Source organism: Rhinopithecus roxellana, chromosome 1 (genome assembly GCF_007565055.1).
Source record: "Rhinopithecus roxellana isolate Shanxi Qingling chromosome 1, ASM756505v1, whole genome shotgun sequence".
In the NCBI taxonomy this organism is placed as follows: Eukaryota; Metazoa; Chordata; class Mammalia; order Primates; family Cercopithecidae; genus Rhinopithecus; species Rhinopithecus roxellana.
The window spans coordinates 71,372,435-71,394,224 of record NC_044549.1 but is presented as its reverse complement, the minus strand read 5'-3'; the positions used below and the strand labels follow the sequence as shown (position 1 = coordinate 71,394,224).

The window sequence follows — 21,790 nt, the reverse complement described above, 5'->3', positions numbered from 1 at the left end:
GCTCTGCCACTGTCCAGCTATATTTATGATGGGAGCAAGTTGTTTTACCTTGTTGAGGTCATTCTTTCTCATCTATAAAATGAAGACAGTAATATTTCCTGCCTTGCAGAGCACTTAATCAGTACCTGGCATTTCAAGAAATGTGTATCTTTCCAGACTAGAATGGCCAATTGTTTTGAAAACACTTTTCTTGGTAAGGCCTGTCTGGGGAAACAAGACTGAGCTCTAAGTCTGAAGTTCTTGTCCATAGATGTTGGGGGCAAGAATTACAGCATCCTAAGATATAAGCATAAGCAAAACAAGACAAAGCAGAAATTCTTAAGCCCAAACCTTGGATTTAATATTTAAGAAAACAGTCTCAGAGAATATACGTGACTTGCTCATTGTCACATAGGGCCAGTGCTTAGGGAGCAGTTAATATTCCACTCTTCCCCTAAGGAATGTAGACTGGGAAGATACACAGAAAAGACAACATTCAAGTGCAGAAAGAGTCATGAATCAGAAAAGTTTGTTTTCAGACAGCGATCAAGTGGCCTTGACCAAGTTTCTTTGCATCTTCTAGCTTCTATTTCCCATTTGGAATGTAAAGATGTGAAATATTTTTTTCCATTATAAAGTGCCATGTTTCTAAATTGTTAGAAGAAAGATGATAGAGTTCGTGAACAATAATTACTATTGCTATGATATACTCTATAGCTTTCATGTTTGCCTTTTTGGTCTATCAATGCCTAATGAAGGCAACTTAAAATCTTTCTCTGTAATTATAGATTTGTTTTTCCTTATATTTCTGTTTTTGCTTTATGTATTTGAGGCTATGTTTTTTGGTGCCTACAAGTTATGGTATATAATATGTAACATAACCTATGGTTATACTATAGTTTTGATAGATTATTATTTTGTAACATTCGTTATAAATAAATGTGTTATTTATTTTTTATTTTAACATGAAATTACTTTTAAAAAGTTTATTAACAGCTACATAATATTTTTCAGGAATAGAAGTCGTGAACTGTTGGCCATTATAAAAATGGTCAATAAACTGTATCACCAATAATTTTGAAATGAGCAAGGATCTATTAATTATAATATCCCTTATATCCCACCTAATTTTATTTGTTCAAATTCTGGTTTGTATAATACTAACATTGCATACTAGCTTTCTTTTGGTGAGTAACTGCAAGACTATGCTTTTCTATTCTTTTAAGTCTCTTCTTATGGTTTTAGGTGGGGCTCTGCAAGCAGCACATGATGGATATTGCATTCCTATTATTCCAAACTGATAATCCATCTTTTAATTGATGGATATGATACATTCAAATTTATTATGATAACTTATATAATCATTCTTACCACTTTATTTTCTGTTTGCTATCTTTTTTCCTCTGCTTTTTTCTGTTTTCTTGGGTTCTATTTTTTTAAATGAAGCCTTCCCAGTTTTCTTCATTTTCCTTTGCTTGGTGGAAAGCTATAGAGTATATTTCTATTCTTAGAGTGGTTATCCACCATTTCTTAACATCCAGCCACACTGGATCCTTGTCTTAGTCTGTTAGCCACTTGTCTTAAGTCTGTTTTGTGCTGCTATAACAGAATACTGGAGACAGGGTAATTTATAAAGAACAGAAATCTATCCTCTCACAATTCCAGAGGCTGAAATGTTCAGGATCAAGGAACCAGCATCTGGTGAGGGCTTTCTTGCTGCATCCTCAGGTGGTGAAAGGCGAAAGGGCAAAAGGGGGAATGTGTCCCCACATGGCAGAAGAGCAGAAGAGATGAACCCACTCCAGCAAGTCCTTTTTTTTTTTTTTCCTTTTTTTTTTCCTGAGACAAAGTTTCACTCTATCACCCAGGCCAGAGTGCAGTGGTGCATTCACAGCTCACTATAGCTTCAGCCTTCCTGCACTCAGCTGATCCTCCATCCTCCCACCTCAGCCTCCCAGGTAAGTGGGACTATAGATGCACACAACCATTCCCAGCTAATTTTTGTATTTTTTGTAGAGACAGTTTCACCATGTTGCCCAGGCTGGTCTCTAACACCCGGACTCAAAGGATCTTCCACCTTGTCCTCCCAGAGTGCTGAGATTATAAGTGTGAGGGACCATGACCACGACTGGCCACAAGTCCTCTTTATGGCAGCATTAATCTATTCCAAGCAACTTCCAAAAGGTCCCATCTCCCAACACTGTTACATTGGGGAATCAGTTTCAACACATGAATTTGGGGGGACGCATTCAGACCATAGGGTCACTCTTCGAATACCCAAGCTTCCTCCCACTTCATGCCTTTGCACTTGCTGTGCTTTCCTCCTTTGTTCACTTTTAACAAAGCTTCAGTTAGTGTTTTTGTCTTCCTTCTTAATATGATAGTGATCTTCTGTGACATACTTTTTAGTACGGCATCTTAGATTACCCATGAAAGATTTTTCTTCCCATCTTGATTAGCCTGCATCTCAATATACTTCTGAACCAGTTCACCAGAACTTGGGTTCATATTCACTCAAGCCAAAGTAAAATATAATTTTGGGTAGTTTCTCTTTAAAACAAAAATCATGTGAATACTAAGAATGTTAAGATCATTTTATGCCTGTTATTTTTCACACATCTTTGCTCCCTTCACTTAACACATAACAACGGATTCTGAAACTCCCATTTTCAAAGGTTACTTCCTAAACATGTGGTAGAAAAGTTAAGGTTGATTTTTTTCTTTTCAATCCATTTTCTGCCTAGTTTCAAAAAGGGTCTAGAAGAGCTGTCAGTATAATAACTAAAACAGGGTGAAAGCATGCTATAGGCAACAAAGAGAAACGAGATAATTATAATAACAAAACTAAAGGGCACTAGTAGAGTGGAGCACTGTTGTTAGCTAACCACCTAACAATATCTCCAGTTTTGGATGAAGACTGTGATAGCATGAGGATGAGCATTGTTTTAGACTGGATGTTGGGACTGTCGGGATGTGGAAGGGTGCCTGCCAGAACTGTTTTTTTTGGGTCTGAGCCTCATTGATCCTGAGTGCTTGTCTCTCACAATTGTTAGCTAATACCTTTCGTTGCTTCTCGTGCCACTTCTAGAGCAATCAGAAGACCGTCGTGAGCCAGGAAGAGGTACTACATAAAGTGAATTCTATAATCTGTAAAATACAATAAAGTGAATGGCCTGAGACTAATAATTCAGAAACTATAACTTGCCCAATTATCAGTGGTGATTTATTTCCTAGGTCTTCTCAATGAAAATGCTACACACAACTGAGTTCCCAGATCATTTCATTTGTTATAGATTCTAATGGCTGGGGCCAGCATCTTCCCTGTGATCCTTAATTGTCTTATTAAAAACAGAAGGAAAGTTGCTTATGAAAGGACTTACATGTAAATGTAGATACATTGTCTGACTCATTTTCTGCCCATTGATTTTCACCATAATTTCAGAGAACTTTACCACAGAAAAACATTTGTTCCCAACACGTAATAAAAATCACTCTCGGCTGGGTGGTGGCTCATGCCTGTAATCCTGGCACTTTGGGAGGCCAAGGTGGGCAGATCACCTGAGATCAGGAATTTGAGACCAGCCTGGCCAATATGGTGAAACCCCATCTCTACTAAAAATATAAGAATTAGTCGGATGTGGTGGCACGTGCCTGTAATCCCAGCTACTCAGCAGGCTGAGGCAGGAGAATCACTTGGACCCAGGAGGTGGAGGTTGCAGTGAGCAGAGATAGTGCCACTGTACTCCAGCCTAGGTGACAGAGTAAGACTCTATCTAAAAAAAAAAAAAAAAAAAAAATAGCTCTCAAATTGTCAAATTCGTAGGTACTGAAAGGAAAATGGTGGTTTCCAAGGGCTTAAGGGGGAGGAGAATGGGAAGTGAGTGGTTAATGAGTACAGAGTTTCAGTATGGGAAGATAAAAGAAGTTCTGGAGATGGATAGTGGTAGTGGTTGCACAACAATGTGAATGTATTTAATCCTGCTAAAAAATGGTAAAAAATGCTAAATTTTATATTCTGTATATTTTACCATAAAATAAATAAACACATGCATACATAAAATAACTCTCAGGAATTGGAGCAGTCCCTTCAAGGACCACATGGCCTTTGTTGGGGACCAACCTGGGCACATTAACTTCTCTTGCACAGACCAAAGGGAAAACAAATTCACCAAGCCTGAGTTAGTTCCCATAATCCTCATTATGTAACATACACACATAACATTCAAAGTATGCACATTACTCAATAATGCAGTTGATTTCTGCCTTCTTTGGAGTTCAGACTGATCCATGTGGCTTTCATGATTAAGCAGCCACTCTGGCCTGTTTAGTATTTAAGGTTTTAGCAGGAATTGCAAGCTTGAAGAATGAACTACACTGTTCATTGATTCATCAAATACATAGGACAGAGTGTAATCCTTTGACTAGTTTGTGGAGACAGTGGGGTGAAATGGATAGAGAATGAGCTTTGAAGTCAGACCTAAATTTAAATCCTGGCTCAGCCCTTTACTCCTTGATGATCAAATGGTTTATAATTTTGTTGATCCCCATTTTTCATGATTCTGTATTTGCAAATGTGCCCACTTGCCAAAATTTATATTATTTGTAACCCCAAAATCAATACTTGCAGCAGCACTTTCATGGTCATTTGCAGACTTTACTTGTAACCTCAAAATCAATACTTGCAGCACTCTCATGGTCATTAACAGGCATACACAGAGGGATAAAAAATTTGAATTGCCCAATGTATACATGGCCAGCTGGGGTAGAACAGCTAATTCTATGCTTTCTTATTCCAGCTCACAGACTGAATAAACAAGTGGTCTATTTAGGGCCACTTTTTTGCATCTTATGCTTTTTGTTGGTGATTTCACTGTTTAAAATAGCCCCAAGCATAGTGAAGTGCCATCTAGTGTTTCTAAAAGCAAGAAGGCTGTGATGTGCTTGATGGAGAAAATATGTATGTTAGGCCAGGCATGGTGGCTCACGCCTGTAATCCCAGCACTTTGGGAGGCCAAGGCAGGCGGATCACCTGACGTCGGGAGTTCGAGTCCAGCCTGAGAAGCATGGAGAAACCGCATCTCTACTAAAAATACAAAATTAGCCAGGCATGGTGGTACATGCCTGTAATCCCAGCTACTCGGGAGGCTGAAGCAGGAGAATCGCTTGAACCTGGGAGGCGAAGGTTGTGGTGAGTCAAGATCGTGCCATTGTACTCCAGCCTGGATGACAAGAGCGAAACTCAGTCTCAAGAAAGAAAGAAAGAAAATATGTATGTTAGATAATCTTCAGTCGGGCATGAGTTATAGTGCTGTTGGCCATAAGTTAAATGTTAATGAATCAACAATACATATTAAGTAAGTTGCCCTTAAACAGAAACACACATGAAACAAGGTTATAGATTAATTAGTTAACAAAAGTGTTGGGACCAGAGGCTCACAGGAACCTAACCCCATATTTCTCCTAGGAGGAATGTTTAGTATACAGAAATTCAGTGTTTGCTGTGATTTTATAGCACATAACTGCCGCAAATAAAGAGAATCACTTGTGTTTACCTTTGCAAAATGTAATATCCTGCTTACATAGTACTCCATTCTTTCCCTGCTGTGACAGGGATTAAGGGTATTTACAAATGGTTGGTTCCCTCTTCTTCCAGGCACAAAGAGGGAATGTACTTTCTCAGTCCCTTTAAAGTTAGGCATGTCCATGAGACTTGCTTTCACCAATGAAATGTGAACAGAAGTCACACGTATTATATCCAGGAAGAAGCTTTTCACTGCCAGTGTTCAGTTCCAACCATCCTTTTCTCTGCTGCCAGCCTCATGGAGGCCTGTCTCCATACGGAGCCCCCATCACCTGGGTCTCTGTCTACCTATAGGAGGATACAGTGTGAGACAGAAATAAAATCATGGTATAGATAAGGGTTTAAGATACAGAATATATAAAGAACAACTACAGTTCAACAAGAAGACAACTCAGTTAGAAGGTGACTGAAGGACTTCAATCAACATCTCTCCAAAGATGATATACAATCGGCTAATAAGCACATGGAAAGATGTCCAACATCATTAGTCATTAATATAATGCAAATCAAAACCACAATGAGATACTGCTTCACATCTACTAAGATGGTTATAATTTCAAAAACTGGAAAATAAATGTTGGTAAGGATGTGGAGCAACTGGAATTTCTGTGCATTGCTGGTGGGAATTTCAAATGGTGCAGCCACTTTGGAGCATTGTTTGGCAGTTTCTCTAAAAGCTAAACAGAATTACCGTATCATCCAGCAATTCCACTCCTAAGTATATATGCAACATAATTGAAAGCAGAGATTCAAACATAATTGTACACCAGCGTTCACTGAAGCATTATTCACAGTAGTCAAAAGATAAAAACAACTCAAGTTCTGTCAACAGATAAAATGGGTAAACAAAATGTGGTATATACATGCAGTGAAGTAATAGCCACAAGCAAAGCTCTGACACATGCTACAACAGAAATTAGCCTTGGAAACATCATACTAGGTGAAATAAGCAGACACAAAGGACGAACATTGCATTATTCCACTTATATGAAGTATCTAGACTAGGCAAATTCATAGAGATAGATAGTAAATTAGAGGTTACCAGGGGCTGAGGGGAGGAGAAATGGAGAATTATTATTATTTGGTATAGAGTTTCTGTTTAACATGATGAAAAAGTTTTGTGATGAGATAGTGGTGATGATTGCATGACATTGTGAATGTACCCAGTGCCACTGAATTGTACACTTAAAAATGGTTAAAATGAGGCCAGGGTGGCTCACGCCTATAATCCCAACACTTTGGGAGGCCGAGGCGAGTGGATCACCAGAGGTCAGGAGTTGGAGACCAGCCTGGCCAACATGGTGAGACCCTGTGTCTACTAAAAATATAAAAAACTAGCTGGGTGTGGTGGTGAGGGCCTGTAATCCCAGCTACTCGGGAGGCTGAGGCAGGAGAATCACTTGAACCCGGGAGACGGAGGTTGCAGTGAGCCGAGATCACGCCGTTGCACTCCAGCCTGGGCAACAAGAGTGAAACTCCATCTCAAAAAGAAAAAAAAGAAGGTTAAAATGGCATATCTTGTGATATGTATACCACAATAAAAATTTTTAATTAAAAAACACTGCAGTGTGAAACTAGTGATGTTTTGGTGGTGGTTGACATATTGTGGCATACTCTAGCTCATCCAAACCAAACTTTCTTTCCTGTCTGTTTCTCTAAAGTGGCGTAATATAGGCCCTTTGGGATTTTATGGCTATATGCAAACTATAACCTGCAGGCTAAGGTCTTACCTTCACTGATCCTTTGACATTTTGGAACAGGAAAGACCAAATTCTCACAATTGTTTTTATGATTCATTTGAAACTTAGTGGGCAAGGCAAGTTACTCAGACTGAAAGTAGCCATGGTAGTGAGGAATATATCCTTTATAATGTGTAAGTGATTTCCTTGGTTTTCATATTTTCTGGTTGTTTCTCAATCATTTATTTAATATACAGAAATGAAACTGCCTTAAATGAACTGACTTGAAACAAAGTTACCTGTATTTTAAAATGGGTTTCCAGCAATGTCCTGTGATCAGCAAGCTCCAGTCTCTTGCAAAAAGAATTCTTTCTTTGGATTATAGCACGTCATTATGAATCACCCTGGACACTTGAAAACTTGAATTGGTCCTAGAATTTCTTCTGCCTTTGCTTTCTAAACTTTGTTCAAACTGGCTTTGCATAGCCCTGTGAAACTAATAATAATAGAGGGGGATAATGGACTAATTATGTTATATGTGGAGTGCAGAATCAAAAACAATGATTTAAAATGCACAGAAAAGATACCATGTAGGACACTCCTAAGGACTCCACATAAGAAAGAGATAACTCAAAATTCAGATATTCTTTGGACACAGATTTCTAGGTGTCACCCAGCATTAGCATCTCCTCCTTTCCTACTAACGGAACCTGATTGTATTCTGGCCAGCAGTATGCCCTACTAAGGACTATGTTTCCTGGCTTCCCTTGCAGCTAGTCCTATCCAAGAGATTCTAAATAGGAGGTTAGTACTTCTAGTAAAATTCTTTAAATGTTGTTCATCCAGCTGCCTCTTACCCTTACCCACCTTCTTACCTGGAAAGTGAATGTGATGGTTGAGACTCCAGTAGGCATTTTGCAATTCTGAGCACAGAGGTCACTAACACATGGGATGGTGGGTGCAGAAAGACAGGAAGAGCCTAGATGCTTCATGGTTTTAATAAAATACCAAACCAGTCCTCGACCTCTATTCTTAGGTCATGATTACTAGCAGCCCAAAGCAATTATAACTTCTAGTTTTGTTGTTATTTTTAATAACAATAAAACTGATCTGACAATTATGTACATCCTTACAGTTCGCAGTGTATTTTCATTCTTTTGTCACTTTATTTTAAAATGTGTTTATTTTTATTATATTTTATATTGAGCACCAACAAAGAAAATAATTGTAATAATTTCAAAATGCAATACCTGGATATAATAAATATCCTATATAAACAATGACACCAGTCAATATCTAGAAATGTATGTAGATGTAATGAACAAAATGACTAAACTATAAATCTAAGAGAACTTAAAGCTATGATCTTTGTTAACTTAAAAAAATTCAGTTTCATGTGAAGAAATTCAGGAAGAAAATTTCAGGACCGTTGATCGGAAGCTTTCAGTGCCCGTTATACTACTTTGGTGTAGACAAATATTCAAATAAGGCTAAAAAAGAAGAGTGTTTCCGTTGAGGACATGATCTAAGAAATAAGTGAACTAGTATTCTACAGAAACTAACTAGCTAGCCATCAGGATATTTCCACTAAAGGACTCCTTATACTAGCAACTAATCATGTTGAAAAAACCTTAGCCAGTATTAACAAAAACAAAACATTTAGAGTAGTATTTATGAACACAAGCATAATAGGTTCCTTGCCTTCTACAAATAATCACCTTTGAAATGCTAAAAGCAGGTTCCAACTGGGGTTTCTGTCTGCGGTGAGAAGGTGCAGATACACATGGGGTGATCTACTGATTGACCTTCTCAAAGTATTCTTTGGAAACAGTTTGATTTTACTTAATTTTAGGAGGCTCTAGTGTCCAGTTTGCTGGGCAGACTTCTCCATGGGTTTTTTACAAACTGGAATGCCTTTACCAAGCAGAGGGTCTCTTCCATGCTTTAGCCCACTGGGAGGTCATTGACACTCAAATGCTTGATGACTTCATGGGGGTCAATTATGAAGACTCCTCTTAGTGCAAACCAGGACCTTCTACCAGCACACTGTAATCTCGGGAAATGTGTTTAGTTAAATCTGACAAAAGTGTGATGCTCATGTGGCCCAAACCACCATTCTTTCTTGGTATATTTATCCAAACAAGATGGCTAAAGTGAGAATCCACTGAGACTGCAACAACTTCACAGGTCACATTGTAAAATGCATTGTCTTTATCACTAAAAGCACGAAATTGTTGTGAACACACAAAGGTGAAATCCAAAGGGTAGAAGACAAGCACCAAACATTTCCCCTTATTATCATCAAGGCTTAGATCTTTGAACTCTCCATTGACAAAGGCTGTACCTTTAAAATAGAGTGACAGCAAGTGCATGGTATGAGGAAACTTGTGCCAAAGGCAAATTCTGCTCGACCAGAATCAGACCACAATATGTTTGTCAAGCATGTTTTCCCCAGAAGCCACAGGCCTAAGGACTACAGAGACAGGATGGTGCGCACATGTCGGGCAGCCAAAGCCAGAAACAGCCTTCCCACAGCAGCCACCATCTTTAGTGCATGCAGGAGTCACCTTTTCATCACTTTAAATCCTCACAACAACTCTATGAGATGAATACAATTATTCTAGTCCTAGAGATAAGGACACTGAAGTCCAGAGAAGGTAGTTAACTTGGCCAAAGTTGCACACTTAGAATTTGTCATGGTTAGGACTCAAACATTCAACGTCTAATGCAGTTTCTTTCTCCTACACTGCAGGTAAATATTAACTTAGTTGATACTGGAGTAGCGATTCCCAAAGTGGAGAATCTTTTTTTTCCTCTATTAAGTATAAGAATCACTGACTTACTAGAACACAGTTTGATAACAACATGCTAGCATAAAAAAGGAGTTTTATTAAGGTTTGGGCAGGGGTTTTGTTGTTGTTTTTCTTCATGGGGAGCTACACTGTGTTTAACTCACATCCTCTTTACTTTGAGAAAACAGAATACCCACCAATACATAAATGATTGTGAGTGTTCATCAGTTCTTATTATTTCTGGGAATTTAGAAAGAAAACAGGAAGGGAGACAAGAAAAGAATACTATAGAGAAAGGGCAAAATTCTGGGGATTTGGAAAAGACTGGGAGACAGAAGAGCTGTGACTACTCTGAAGTATGTGTCAGCTGAAATAGACAACTTGACTTAATGTGTGATTTGCTGGGACTGTTAAAGACAGAGTTGGGCAACAGATAAGTTGTCATCATACTCTTTGAAGTACTCTTTAGCTGTTTAATCTCCTTTACAGCTCTTCTACTGCTCTTTTTACTTTTTGAAAGAGAATTTGCCAAGGATACTGACCATTTAAGCTTCTGACAGTGATAAGCTAGAGCCGGCCTCATACTGCCTTGCAAGAGCCAATTGGTCAGTTTTCAGGAATTTTGTGAATCAGTTGTTAAATACAGCCATTATGAAAATTTAATTATATAAACTTATAATTAAATAAATTACATTTTTTAAAGATGATAAATACTTGAAATTCATCACTTCCTAATTCCTTTATCCTATTCCACTGTTATCTATATTCTTGAGACTGTTTTGCCTATTATATGTGTACGGTGGGAGTGCTGTGTGATGCTATGTGTATCTCTTCCCAATTCCACATCCAGTGACGTCACATTGGTAGCTTGAATGTGGGGTTCATAGTAGGATCACATACCCTATGGAAATTGGCAAATGCTACAAATCAGTGCCTAACTTATTTTTTATTGAATCTTTGTACTGTTTTTGTCTACCTCTTATGGTTTTTGCATTATTTTAACTTTGTATTGTAGTCATTTGTCTACTTGTCTTATACCCTCTGCCGAATGTAACCTCTTTCCACCTAGGGGTGGTTTCTCATTCATGTGTGTGTTCTTTCCCCACAAGCACTCAACAATTCCTTACGCTTGTGTATCACAGATAACATAACAGAATAGCACAGACTGAGTGGCTTAAAAAACAGAAATTTATTTTCTCACAGTGCTGGAGTCCAAAATATCAAGATCAAGGTGTCAGCAGGGTTGATTTCTGGTGAGGCTTTCCTTCCTGGCTTGCAGATGCTTTTCTCTGTGCATGCTCCTGGTTATCTCTTCCTCTTCTTACAAGGACTCCAGTCTTACTGAATAGGGTCCCAGCCTTATGACCCCATTTAACCTTAATTATCTCCTTAAAGGCCCTATCTGCAAATATAGTCACATATAGGGGTTAGGGATTTGATATGTGAATCATAGGGGGTACGCAATTCTGTTTATAACATAGACATTTATGAATTATGCATTAGACTGCTTCAAAACCAAGAAATATAGAGCCTTCAGCCTGTTGTTCTCTCTTTGTTGGTTACACGATATCATTTCAGCCTCTTATCAATGCTTCAAGGTAGATATTATTGTCCCCATTTTACAGATGGAGATATTAACTTTCTACAAGAGATAAAATAACATGCCCAACTACATGCAGATGGTAAGTGTTACATCCAGTATTGGAACCCAAACAATCTGACTCCAGAGTCCAAACATGTAACCCCTATAAGAAACTGCCATCCTGTTTTTTTCATACTTATATATGTGTGTATTTTTATCTAAAGGCAATATTGAAACTGTTGTGAAATAAAGTTGGCAACTGTTGGAGAATTTTTAGTAGGGCATATATGCAAATGTGTAAACAATCTGCAAAGGGTGTTTTGTTAAAATTGGGATGAGGGAGTCTATTTAAGTGTAACTTAAGTAGAAAATGTTCAAACCCCAAGTTCTTCCATTTCTGCAACCTTTTCTATAAGACAAGATAAAATAAATGTCAGATAATGCTCCAAACTAAATGGAAAGTATTTTCTAACAAAACATTGACGTTTAATATTCTAAATAAAATAATAAACTAACAGTGTTGGAAAGAGTGGGCATGTGAGAGCTAACAGGCCTAGGAGCAAAGCAACTCATGTGATTTGGAATGGTAGTACCAGCTTAGGGCATAACATAATTATTTTCCTTAATTTGTTCAAACAAAGTTAACTCAACTTGAAAGAAATTCTCTGGCTTCAAATACAAATGGGTGTCACTTTTGTCGCTTCTTCTGAAATAAACAGTACATTGACAGTTATTCCATGCATCCTTTACTTAACATCTTCTCCACCCACCCCACAGCACTAATCTTTGGTGAAAAAGCAAATGCTTTGATGGAATGAAAGAGAAGCTTAATGAGTTTTATTCTGGTTCCTCTTGAAACCTCACTTGTGTATTCTGTTGCTGTATGTGTGTGTCTAGATCCTCTAATAACCCAGACAGCTAGAAAGGTAAGGTTTGAATACAGAATGCATCCATTCAAAAAACACTTATTGAGTATCTAGTACATGCCAGACCCTCTTCTGGGGGTATACAGCAAACACAGTTCTAAGTACTCACATTCTAGAGGGAAGAGAAAGACAATAAACAAATACATCATTTGTCAGCAACTGATAAGTTCTTTGACAAAAAGCAGACTAAGAGTTTATCAGTTTCAGCACTGTTGGCATTTTGATGGGGATCATTTGCTGTGGGGGCTGACCCACGCATTGTAGGAAGTTTGGCAGCATCCCTGGCCTCTACCCACTATATATGCCAATAGCGGCTCCCTCTCCAAGTTGCAATAACAGAAAATGTCTGTAGACATTGTCAAATATCTCTTGGAGGATATTGTTACCCCCAGTTGAGAAGCACTGGGTTGGAGGATAGGGGATAGAGGTGCTCATTTATTAGGATAGTCAGGGAAGGCAGCTAAGGTAGCCATTGAGCCAAGACTGGAAGAAAGGAGGATGACACCATGTAAATATCTGGGGGAAGAACCTTTCAGGCAGAGGGAATGGCTGGTGTAAAGGCCATGAGGTGAAATGAACAGCAAGGAGGTCATTGTGAGCAAAAGACCTAAACAAAAGGAATATGGTAAGAGACACAGTCTGCCAGGTTGTAAGGAGGCGGGGTCATGGTGCCATAGTGAAGACTTTGGCTTTGCATCATAGAGGCATGAGAGATAATCCAGGGTTGTTGTTTTGGGGGGTTTTGAGGGTTTTTTTTGTTTTTGTTTTTGTTTTTTTTGAGATAGAATCTCACTCTGTCACCCAGGCTGGAGTGCAGTGGCACATTCGCCACTCACTGCAGCCTCAACCTCCCAGGCTCAAGCGATCCTCCCAGCTCAGCCTCAAGAGTAGCAGGGACCACAGGTGTACACCACCACAGCCTGGCTGTTTTTTTTTTTTTTTTTTAGTGTTTCTAGAGGCGTGGTCTACCTTTGTTTCCCAGGCCAGTCTCGAACTCCTGGGCTCAAGCAATCATCCTGCCTTAGCCTCGCAAAGTTCTGGGGTTAGTTATGAGCCACTGCCCCCAGACCATCCAGGGTTTTGAGCAGAACAGTGACACACCCTGGTTTATATTCCAATAGAGTTGTTATTGCTGCTGTATAGAGACTCAACTGCAGAGGCACAAAAGTGAAAGCCAGGTTCAGAAGCAGCCACAGCAATAGTTCAGGTGAGCACTTAGTCATAGCTAGACTGGTCCTGCAGGGGTGGTGGAAAATGACTGGATTCTGGATATGTTTTGAACCTACATTCAACAAGAATCCCTGTTGAATTAGACATCAAGTGTGAACAAAAGAAAGGAGTCTTTGAAAGATTCTTCTTTGAAAATACTGCAAATGAGCTTTTATTTCTGATTTTGATCCTAATCCTAGGGGAGTTTAACACGATGGAGACATTGTTTAGGCATTAGGCATTAGACTGTTGTTTCCTAAATTGCTTCCTGAGTAAACCAATTAAAATTATAATGTGGGCCTCCAGGAGAAAAGGGAAGGAGCCAAACTTGGTACAATTTCACCTCTTAAATACCACTTAACGGCACTTTTCTCCTATTGCTTGGGTAATGAAATTCTGGCAAATAGGGGCAAAATGAACACAGGGGCCCTCACGAGCAGCCCATCCCTATTTGCTCACAGCTGTAATGCTACCTGATGGTCCTCCAGGTTCCCATTTGGGAACCACTGTGTACTTTTTTAAAGACCACCATGTGCAGCAAATTCAGGCAGCATCTTTCCCTTCTCTGTACAACCTGCCTTCTGAGATGCTCAGGTGCATTTTACATATTACCTCCCCAAATTGAGGTAGATTAAACAAGGTTCCAAGCTTCTCAAACTGCAGGTGAGGGGAAACGTGAAATAAAGGCTCAGCGTTCGAATTAGTCCCTGGGTTAAGTTGGATTTTATAAAACCTTCCAAATGTATCAGCTCATATCTGAGATTACACTTCAAGAGGGTTGGCCTTGACCTTGTGGTTGTGTTTGGCTTTTCCTTAAACTAGTGTTTCTCCTGGTGTGGTCTGAGGTGTTTGTTAAGAGTGCACAGTTCTGGCCTCCTTTTCAGACCCAGAGGGATGAAAATGGCAATCATCTTTAATAAAGGTCTCAGATGATTCTAAAGCATGCTACTGTTTGAAAACCACTGCTGTATCATTTAGGAATTGCATTCATTTCCTAGCAACAGAGACTGTAAATAAAGAAAGAGTTTATTTCTCTCACTCAGAAGTTCAGAGAGAGGCAATCCAGGATTGGTCTGGTGGCTCCATGGTATAAAAATTTAAAAAAAAATTTTTAAGTCCAGGCTCATAACTTTCTGTCCTGCTATCCTCAGGTTACAGCTTCCATTCCCATTTGTAAGGTTACTTCATGGCACAAGATGGCTGCTGGAGCTCTAGCCATTGGGTTTACATTCCAGACAGGAAACAGGAAGAAGGGGGAATGGGCAAAAAAAGGTCTTGACTAACAACTGCCTAGCCTCCTTTAAAAGAGTCTCCCAGAAGTCACACCCTTCCATGTCATTGACCAGAATATATAACGCCACATGTAGCTACTAAGGAGCTGCAGAAATGTTATTCTTAGCTGAGTATATTGATGCTCTCAGTGAAATGGGGATATTGTTAAGGAAGAAAAAAAATGGATATGGGTGGGAAAACTCTGCCACAACTGCCTTATACCATCATGCCATGGTGTTGTGGAAAGACTGTGTAATTTGGAGATTTTTCACATACTGTCTGTTCATTTTGGCTTTATTTGGGAGCTTTGTGTTGGTTATGTTCTGGAGAATACCGAAGGAAAATGTGTTCATTGTTTCTGTGGTCAGCCAAGCAGACCTATTGGGAATCTGCTGTATCTGGGTTGGTTTTGGTTTTTTCTTCCTTCTTTCCCATCCATCTGCCAGTCTCTTCAGTCTCTTTTTTTCTTGATAAAGGAGAACAGAAGGAGAGGATGGGGAAGTCAAGCTCAAAGGTGGCTCTGTCACTTTATAACTATGTGATAGTCAATCTGATGAGTATGAAATACCCACCTCCAGGGTGTGCAGAAGTTTTATGAAATACTGTATATAAAAACACTTCAAGCCCTAGGGTCACTCAGTAAGTCAGTAGTTCAATGACCGCTTCCTTCATTCAGATCAGGCTTGTCCAACCCGTGGTCCACAGGCTGCATACAGCCCAGGATGGCTTTGAATGCGGCCCAGCACAAATTCATAAACTTTCTTAAAACATTATGAGATATTTTTGCCATTTTTAAGCTCATCAGCTATCATTAGTGTTCGTGTATTTTTTTTTTTTTTTTTTTTTTTTTGAGACAGAGTCTCGCTCTGTCGCCCAGGCTGGAGTGCGGTGACATGATGTCAGCTCACTGCAAGCTCCACCTCCCAGGTTCATGCCCTTCTCCTGCCTCAGCCTCCTGAGTAGGTGGGACTACAGGCACCCGCCACCATGCCCGGCTAATTTTTTGTATATTTAGTAGACGTGAGGTTTCACCATGTTAGCCAGGATGGTCTCGATCTCCTGACCTCATGATCTACTCGCCTTGGCCTCCCGAAGTGCTGGGTTTACAGGCGTGAATGTTAATATATTTTATGTGTGGCTCAAGACAATTCTTCTTCCAATGTGGCCCAGGGAAGCCAAAAGATTGGGCTCCCTCCCCATCTAGATGGTTAAGAACAATTGATTCTGAAATCGGCCAAGAAAGTCTAACTTCTCCTTTGTGAGTTCCTGCTTTAAGAAAATAAGGACTTTGATAAGGAAAATGTTGCCACCCAAAAATGTGAGCACTTTGCCCTAAGGATTTCTTGTTCTTGCCAGAGCTGGTGGAATCCCCTGCTGAATCATGTATCTAGATGTGGAAGGTGACACCTGAAAATTTGGGTGAGATCCAACAAGTTCTCTTCTCTTTTCTGGGCTTCGTGGATCTCTTGAAGAAAATGGGAATCCTACCATTTGCCTGACAACTGCGTAAGGTTGGTTGGTGAGGGAAAACAGTAGAAAGCACTAAAACTCACAAAGTGTGGTCCCTGGACTAACAGGACCTGAAGAGGAGTCAGAAATGCAAATGTCCCCACCCCAGGCCTACTAAATTAGAAAGCTGTGTTTTAACAAGCCTTCCAGGTGATTCTGATGCAAGCTATAGTTTGAGAACCAGTGCTCTAAATAAAGTGCTTTGCACACTTCTTAAAAAAAAAAAAAAAAAAAAAAAAAAAAAAAAAATCAGCTTACTTTTAGTACACTTTTCTCCCAAATGCAGAGTCATCGCTTCTCTAGCCTCCATCTTTCTGCCCAGGCAGAAATGCTATCAAACGTGCAGTTCCTTCCAACAAACCTCATCTTTCCAGCTGGGCGAGGCTTTGCTTTGTAGACTTTATTTGCGCACTAACTAAAGCACTTGGGATCTGTCTGACACACACTGAAGTTGCTGCCAAACCTTTCCTGTTGCAGAGTCACACCTTAAATAAAGGCCTTCAGCTATTTCATTTTCATAAGCCAGTTTATTGTGTTCAAAATGCTTTTGTTTAGGGGAAAGGTACCTAGTATGATTTCACCCAGGGTGGAATCACAGGACACCTTTATCTGGGAATGTCTCAATGGAGCAAAGTCTCTAACACATTCAACAGATGTGCTTTTGAATAAATATGCTCAGTACACACAGAATGAAAAATACAGTTATCAGCATAATGGGTAATAGCTTGGTAATGATCATCATTGACAAAATTCTATTGGATTTGCTTATTTACTCCGAAAAATGAACAAGTGAAACATGTTTGGACTAAAATGAACAATCTGCAGGATTTTCAGAGATTGTGCCAAATTTAATTTTTGTAGTGCCAGAAAGTATACTCAGTATTTTCCCATTACCCTTGGTTCACTTGATGTTTGTTTTGGGCTATACAGTAGTTTTATTGTGGAGGATGCCAGAGGAAAATGCAGGCAGCATTCCTGTATCCAGCCAGAGAATTCAGGAGAGCTGTTTCTCCCTCCCTCCCATCCATCTGTTAATCCCCTTTGCTCGATGAAAAATTGGAAAGTCCAGCATCTAAACACCAGGAGGCGACACAAAGCTAACATTAGAGGGATGCGTTTTTCACCTGGACTTCAATGGACTTTGAAGAGGATTGGAGGTCCTGAAAGGACTAACTCATTCTCCTTCCTCAGAGCAAGCCACATCACCTACCATGTGATATGGGAGTGATTTGGGAGGTTGTTAATTTATTAACTGATTTATTTTAGAAATGGGGCATCTTGCTACCTAGGTGAGTTCTTAAGTCATCCATCAAATTATTAGTTGCCTTGTGAGAAGATATTCTAGCATATTCTATATTTGAGGAATTACTGGAATAATTTTGAGTGGTTATCAGTAGACTTGAATTATAAAAGGTGACAAAAGATGTCCGGGAAAGATAGAGCTGTGTTCCTAAAGAGTAGTCACTGCCTCTGTTGACTTCAGAATTCAGTCTTTAGGATGGATCTCAGCACACCAAGGGACTTACTTACTCCTAAGTTTCTCCAGAGTCCTCCGTCACTGCTGACTGCACCTTCACTCAGTCATGTCATGTTGGGATTCATTTATTCTCCAGTCTTCAAAGTATCGAATGTTTTTAATCTCATTTCTGGGTGTGGACGCTGCCCAAGACGGGGTAGTCAGGGTCCTCCTCTGGGGAATTTGGAATTGAGAAAAGTGAGTCACTCTAGGACAGGCTCTTGAACTGATGCTGTGCAAACTCAAGTGCCATGGGAAACCTGAACCTTTAAGAAGGTGAGAAGCAGATCTGCAGGAAGAGAAGAGAGCAGAGATAAGAGGACACTGGGCTCAGAGAACAGAAACTTGGTACAGTCACCTTCCGGTGGCATATTCTGTTTCCTCATGAGACCCTTTTATATACATGGCTAAATTTCTGAAAAAACACACACATACACACACACACACCTTTATAACACTTTGCCATTTTTCCCCTGAAGTCAAACTAGTTTTAATACCATTGTAATCCTTGCAACCTATTTTTCTTGCTTTTACTAATGAAAGTGGCTTCAGGGTTTGGTCTCACTCTATAAGCCAGCAGTGTTGCTGCACAAAAGCTGGCCTGATGCAGTGGCTCACACCTGTAATCCCAGGATTTTGGAAGGCCAAAGCAGGAGAATAGCTTGAGCCCAGGAGTTCAACATAGCAAGACCCTGTCTCTACAAAAAATTTTAAAAATTAGCCAGGCATGGTGGCATGTGCTAGTAGTTCCTGCTACCCTGTGGTGGGAAGAGTGCTTAAGCCCAGGAGGTCAAGGTTACAGTGACCATGATCACGCCACTGCACTCCAGCCTGGGTGGCAGAGCAAGACCTAGTCCAGGAAGCATCTGGATTGTTCCATTTAGAGTAGGCCAGGCTTGATAGTATAACTATCGTCATGTATTCATGTTATTTATTTTTTTTGAGAGCCACATGCTCGTGCCTACACTCTCATTTAATCATCTCAGTCTTATGATGGGTATTTTGAACAGTCACATAACTTGCTCAGGAACCCAGAGATGGGAAACAACAGAGCCTTGACTCGGGTCCAGATCTACCGGCTATGCCCTAGAGGGTGCAGGGAAGATTCCAACTTGGGCCAGCCTTAGACAGTATCAGAAAGGGCTTGGTTCAAAGTACCAGTTCAGAAGGGCTCTCAGGCCTGACTGTGCTCTAGGCAATGGACAGGGGGTGTGTGAGTAATTAGAGGTGATTAAAAGGAGGGTCAATGGAACCACAACTAGACTCTGCACTTTTAAGCATCCGTAGTAATTCATCTCATATTAGCAATTGTCCCTAATGTTCCATAACGACAATGGGAGTTGTGTGAATGACAAAGTAGTGATGGAACAAGGCCTTTCTACAAGCAATCTTCTGATTTGGGAGTCAAAGCCCATTCCCCAAGACATGAGACTGGGCCTGCTTTTTTATACCTGGCCTTTGTGTGATGAGGCATATGGCACAGGGATTCTTCTGAGGATGGAACGCTGTGCAAGTCTCTTAATAGGCAAATTGCCAGCTTCTAATCCCAAACTAGTGATCTGGGTTTTTACTTTTTCTCAGAGTACTGGTCAACAGTGGGCTGTCTTCAGAACCCGGCGCCATTCATTCCTGTCCCTGGGCATAGTTCTCTGCCAGCTGCCTATAGGAAGGGGCTTATACAGACCTTGCCTTTGGAAATCTAGCTAGTCTAGGACAAGAATTCTTTTTGTAATTGCCTCTGGGATTTGATTAAAAGGATGATAGGCACATGATAGTGAGTGGTTACCATCATTAGTTATGAAAATAAAGATAGCTTTCACATTTTTTAAGGCCTTGTCATTAAAAAGCCTTTTCACCCCCTCTTCTAACATTTATGACTCAGTTTCTGGAGATCAAAGTAGACAGAGCTTTCGTAACTCTTCACCCCAGCATTCCCAAAACATGTGTTCATACCCACAGCTCCCTCAATGCAAAGGAATTACACCAAGTTTAGACCAAGTGTGTAGAATGTAACCAAAAAAAATTTTTTTGTTTTTGAGACAGAGTCTTGCTCTGTCACCCAGGCTATGGTGTGTTCAAGCAATTCTCCTGCCTTAGTTTCCTGAGTAACTGGGATTACCAGCATGCGCCACCAGACCGGGCTAATTTTTGTACTTTTAGTAGAGACAGGGTTTCACCGTGTTGGTCAGGCTGGTCTCAAACTCCTGACCTTAGGTGAACCACCCGCCTCAGCCTCCCAAGGTGCTGGGATTACAGGTGTGGGCCACTATGCCCGGCCAAATGATGACTTTCAGAGCCCCCAGTCTTCCATCTTGCCCATTTGTTGAATGAATGCCTTGTTTCGCAAGAGGTGGTCATGCTGTTAAATAAGAGATACTTGAGAGTATTTTCCATGATGTCATCTGAGCTTGTGGGTTTTTTTCTTTTTCTTTTTTTTTTTTTTTTTTTTTGCCTCTCCTATATAATAACATACCTTCTGTATTAGCCAGTTTTTTCTTTCTCTAGTTTTGCATGTGGCTGAATGGTGGAATGTCTGTTTTCTTTTCTCAGGCAAAATTAGCTGCTTGGTGCTTTCCCCAGTTATTGTTAGGGTTGAATGAGCCTCATAAAGTACAAGAATATGTCCTAACAGTCATAAACAAGAATGTTCTAGGATGTGCAAAAATCCTCATGTTAATGACAATTTTTAATTACGTGCTCTGCATCCCAGATTTAGTGAGTCTATTTCTGATGGATGTCAGCTGCTGCCTGCCTTACAAAAGTCTTGAAACCTGGAGGGCTTTAAATGTAGGTGGAGGCTGAGGTACCTAGGGGTTTGCCGAGTGCCAAAGACTGGCTTTAACTCCGTTGCTGAGGCAGGTGCTGACATATCCCTTTGGCTAGGGAGGCACGTCACATGCTGGAGACTAACAGAGAAAATGGTAAAGCCAGCTCTCAGGGGAGTCTGCCGAGAAAGCCCTACCCTCTGGTTCACCAGCATGTCTGCTGAACTCTGTTTCTAGGAAAATTTAATGGCTTTATTTTTCCCTCACAGAGAGAGGGGAAAATCCCAGATATGGATGATTTGCCTGACTCTTGCTTTAAGGATGAATTTCTCTGCTTACCATAGGAAACTCGTCTGCTGTTGACTTTCATAAAGGTTCAGGACTGTGGAAGTCAGTTACATCCTGCTGGGGGAGTCATCTTCCCAGTAAGTGGGAATAGGCACGTGGTTTGAGTAACGGGCAAGTCATCTATATGCTTTCTGTCCTTCAGGTACACCAGTACTATAGCTGTCTCCCAGAAGAGAAAGTCCCTTATGTCAACAGTCCTGGAGAGAAACTGCGAATCAAGCAGCTACTACACCAGCTGCCACCACATGACAATGAGGTAAGGGGCTAGAGGGGGCTTATGCAGAATTTTCTTAGTTCCTTCTGTGAATTGTTACCTTTTTCATAATCTGCCACCAGTGAGATAGCCAAAGAAGAACTCTGGCCATTTATTTTAGGTTTTAGCTTCCTTAATTACAGCCAAAATAAACTGGCCAACAATTTACTTCTAGAGAGTATTACTAAAAAAGCAGAAACTCATTATAAACTGGATTGGCCTCTATGCCTGGCACTACTAGCTATTTGGGGGTAACCTGGGAGCACCAAAATTCAAAAGCTATGATTCCGAGTTTTCTTTCTTGAAGAATATGCCATGTGGGTTGCCTGTGTATGTTGGAGAGATGATTGAGATCCCCTGGACCACTTCAAGCCCTGCA

The 21,790-nt window shown here is 40.2% G+C and overlaps 1 protein-coding gene and 1 pseudogene across 1 annotated transcript in view; one reads left to right on the top strand and one right to left on the bottom strand.

Annotated features, from left to right (window-relative positions):
* PRICKLE2 (prickle planar cell polarity protein 2) overlaps positions 1-21,790 on the top strand; it is a 139,136-nt gene that overhangs the window by 41,883 nt on the left and 75,463 nt on the right. The window contains exon 3 of the mRNA XM_030922974.1: positions 21,301-21,414. Coding sequence (XP_030778834.1) covers positions 21,301-21,414 — 114 coding nt within the window. The remainder of the gene's footprint in view (positions 1-21,300; positions 21,415-21,790) is intronic.
* On the bottom strand, positions 9,033-9,784 carry LOC104660501 (annotated as a pseudogene).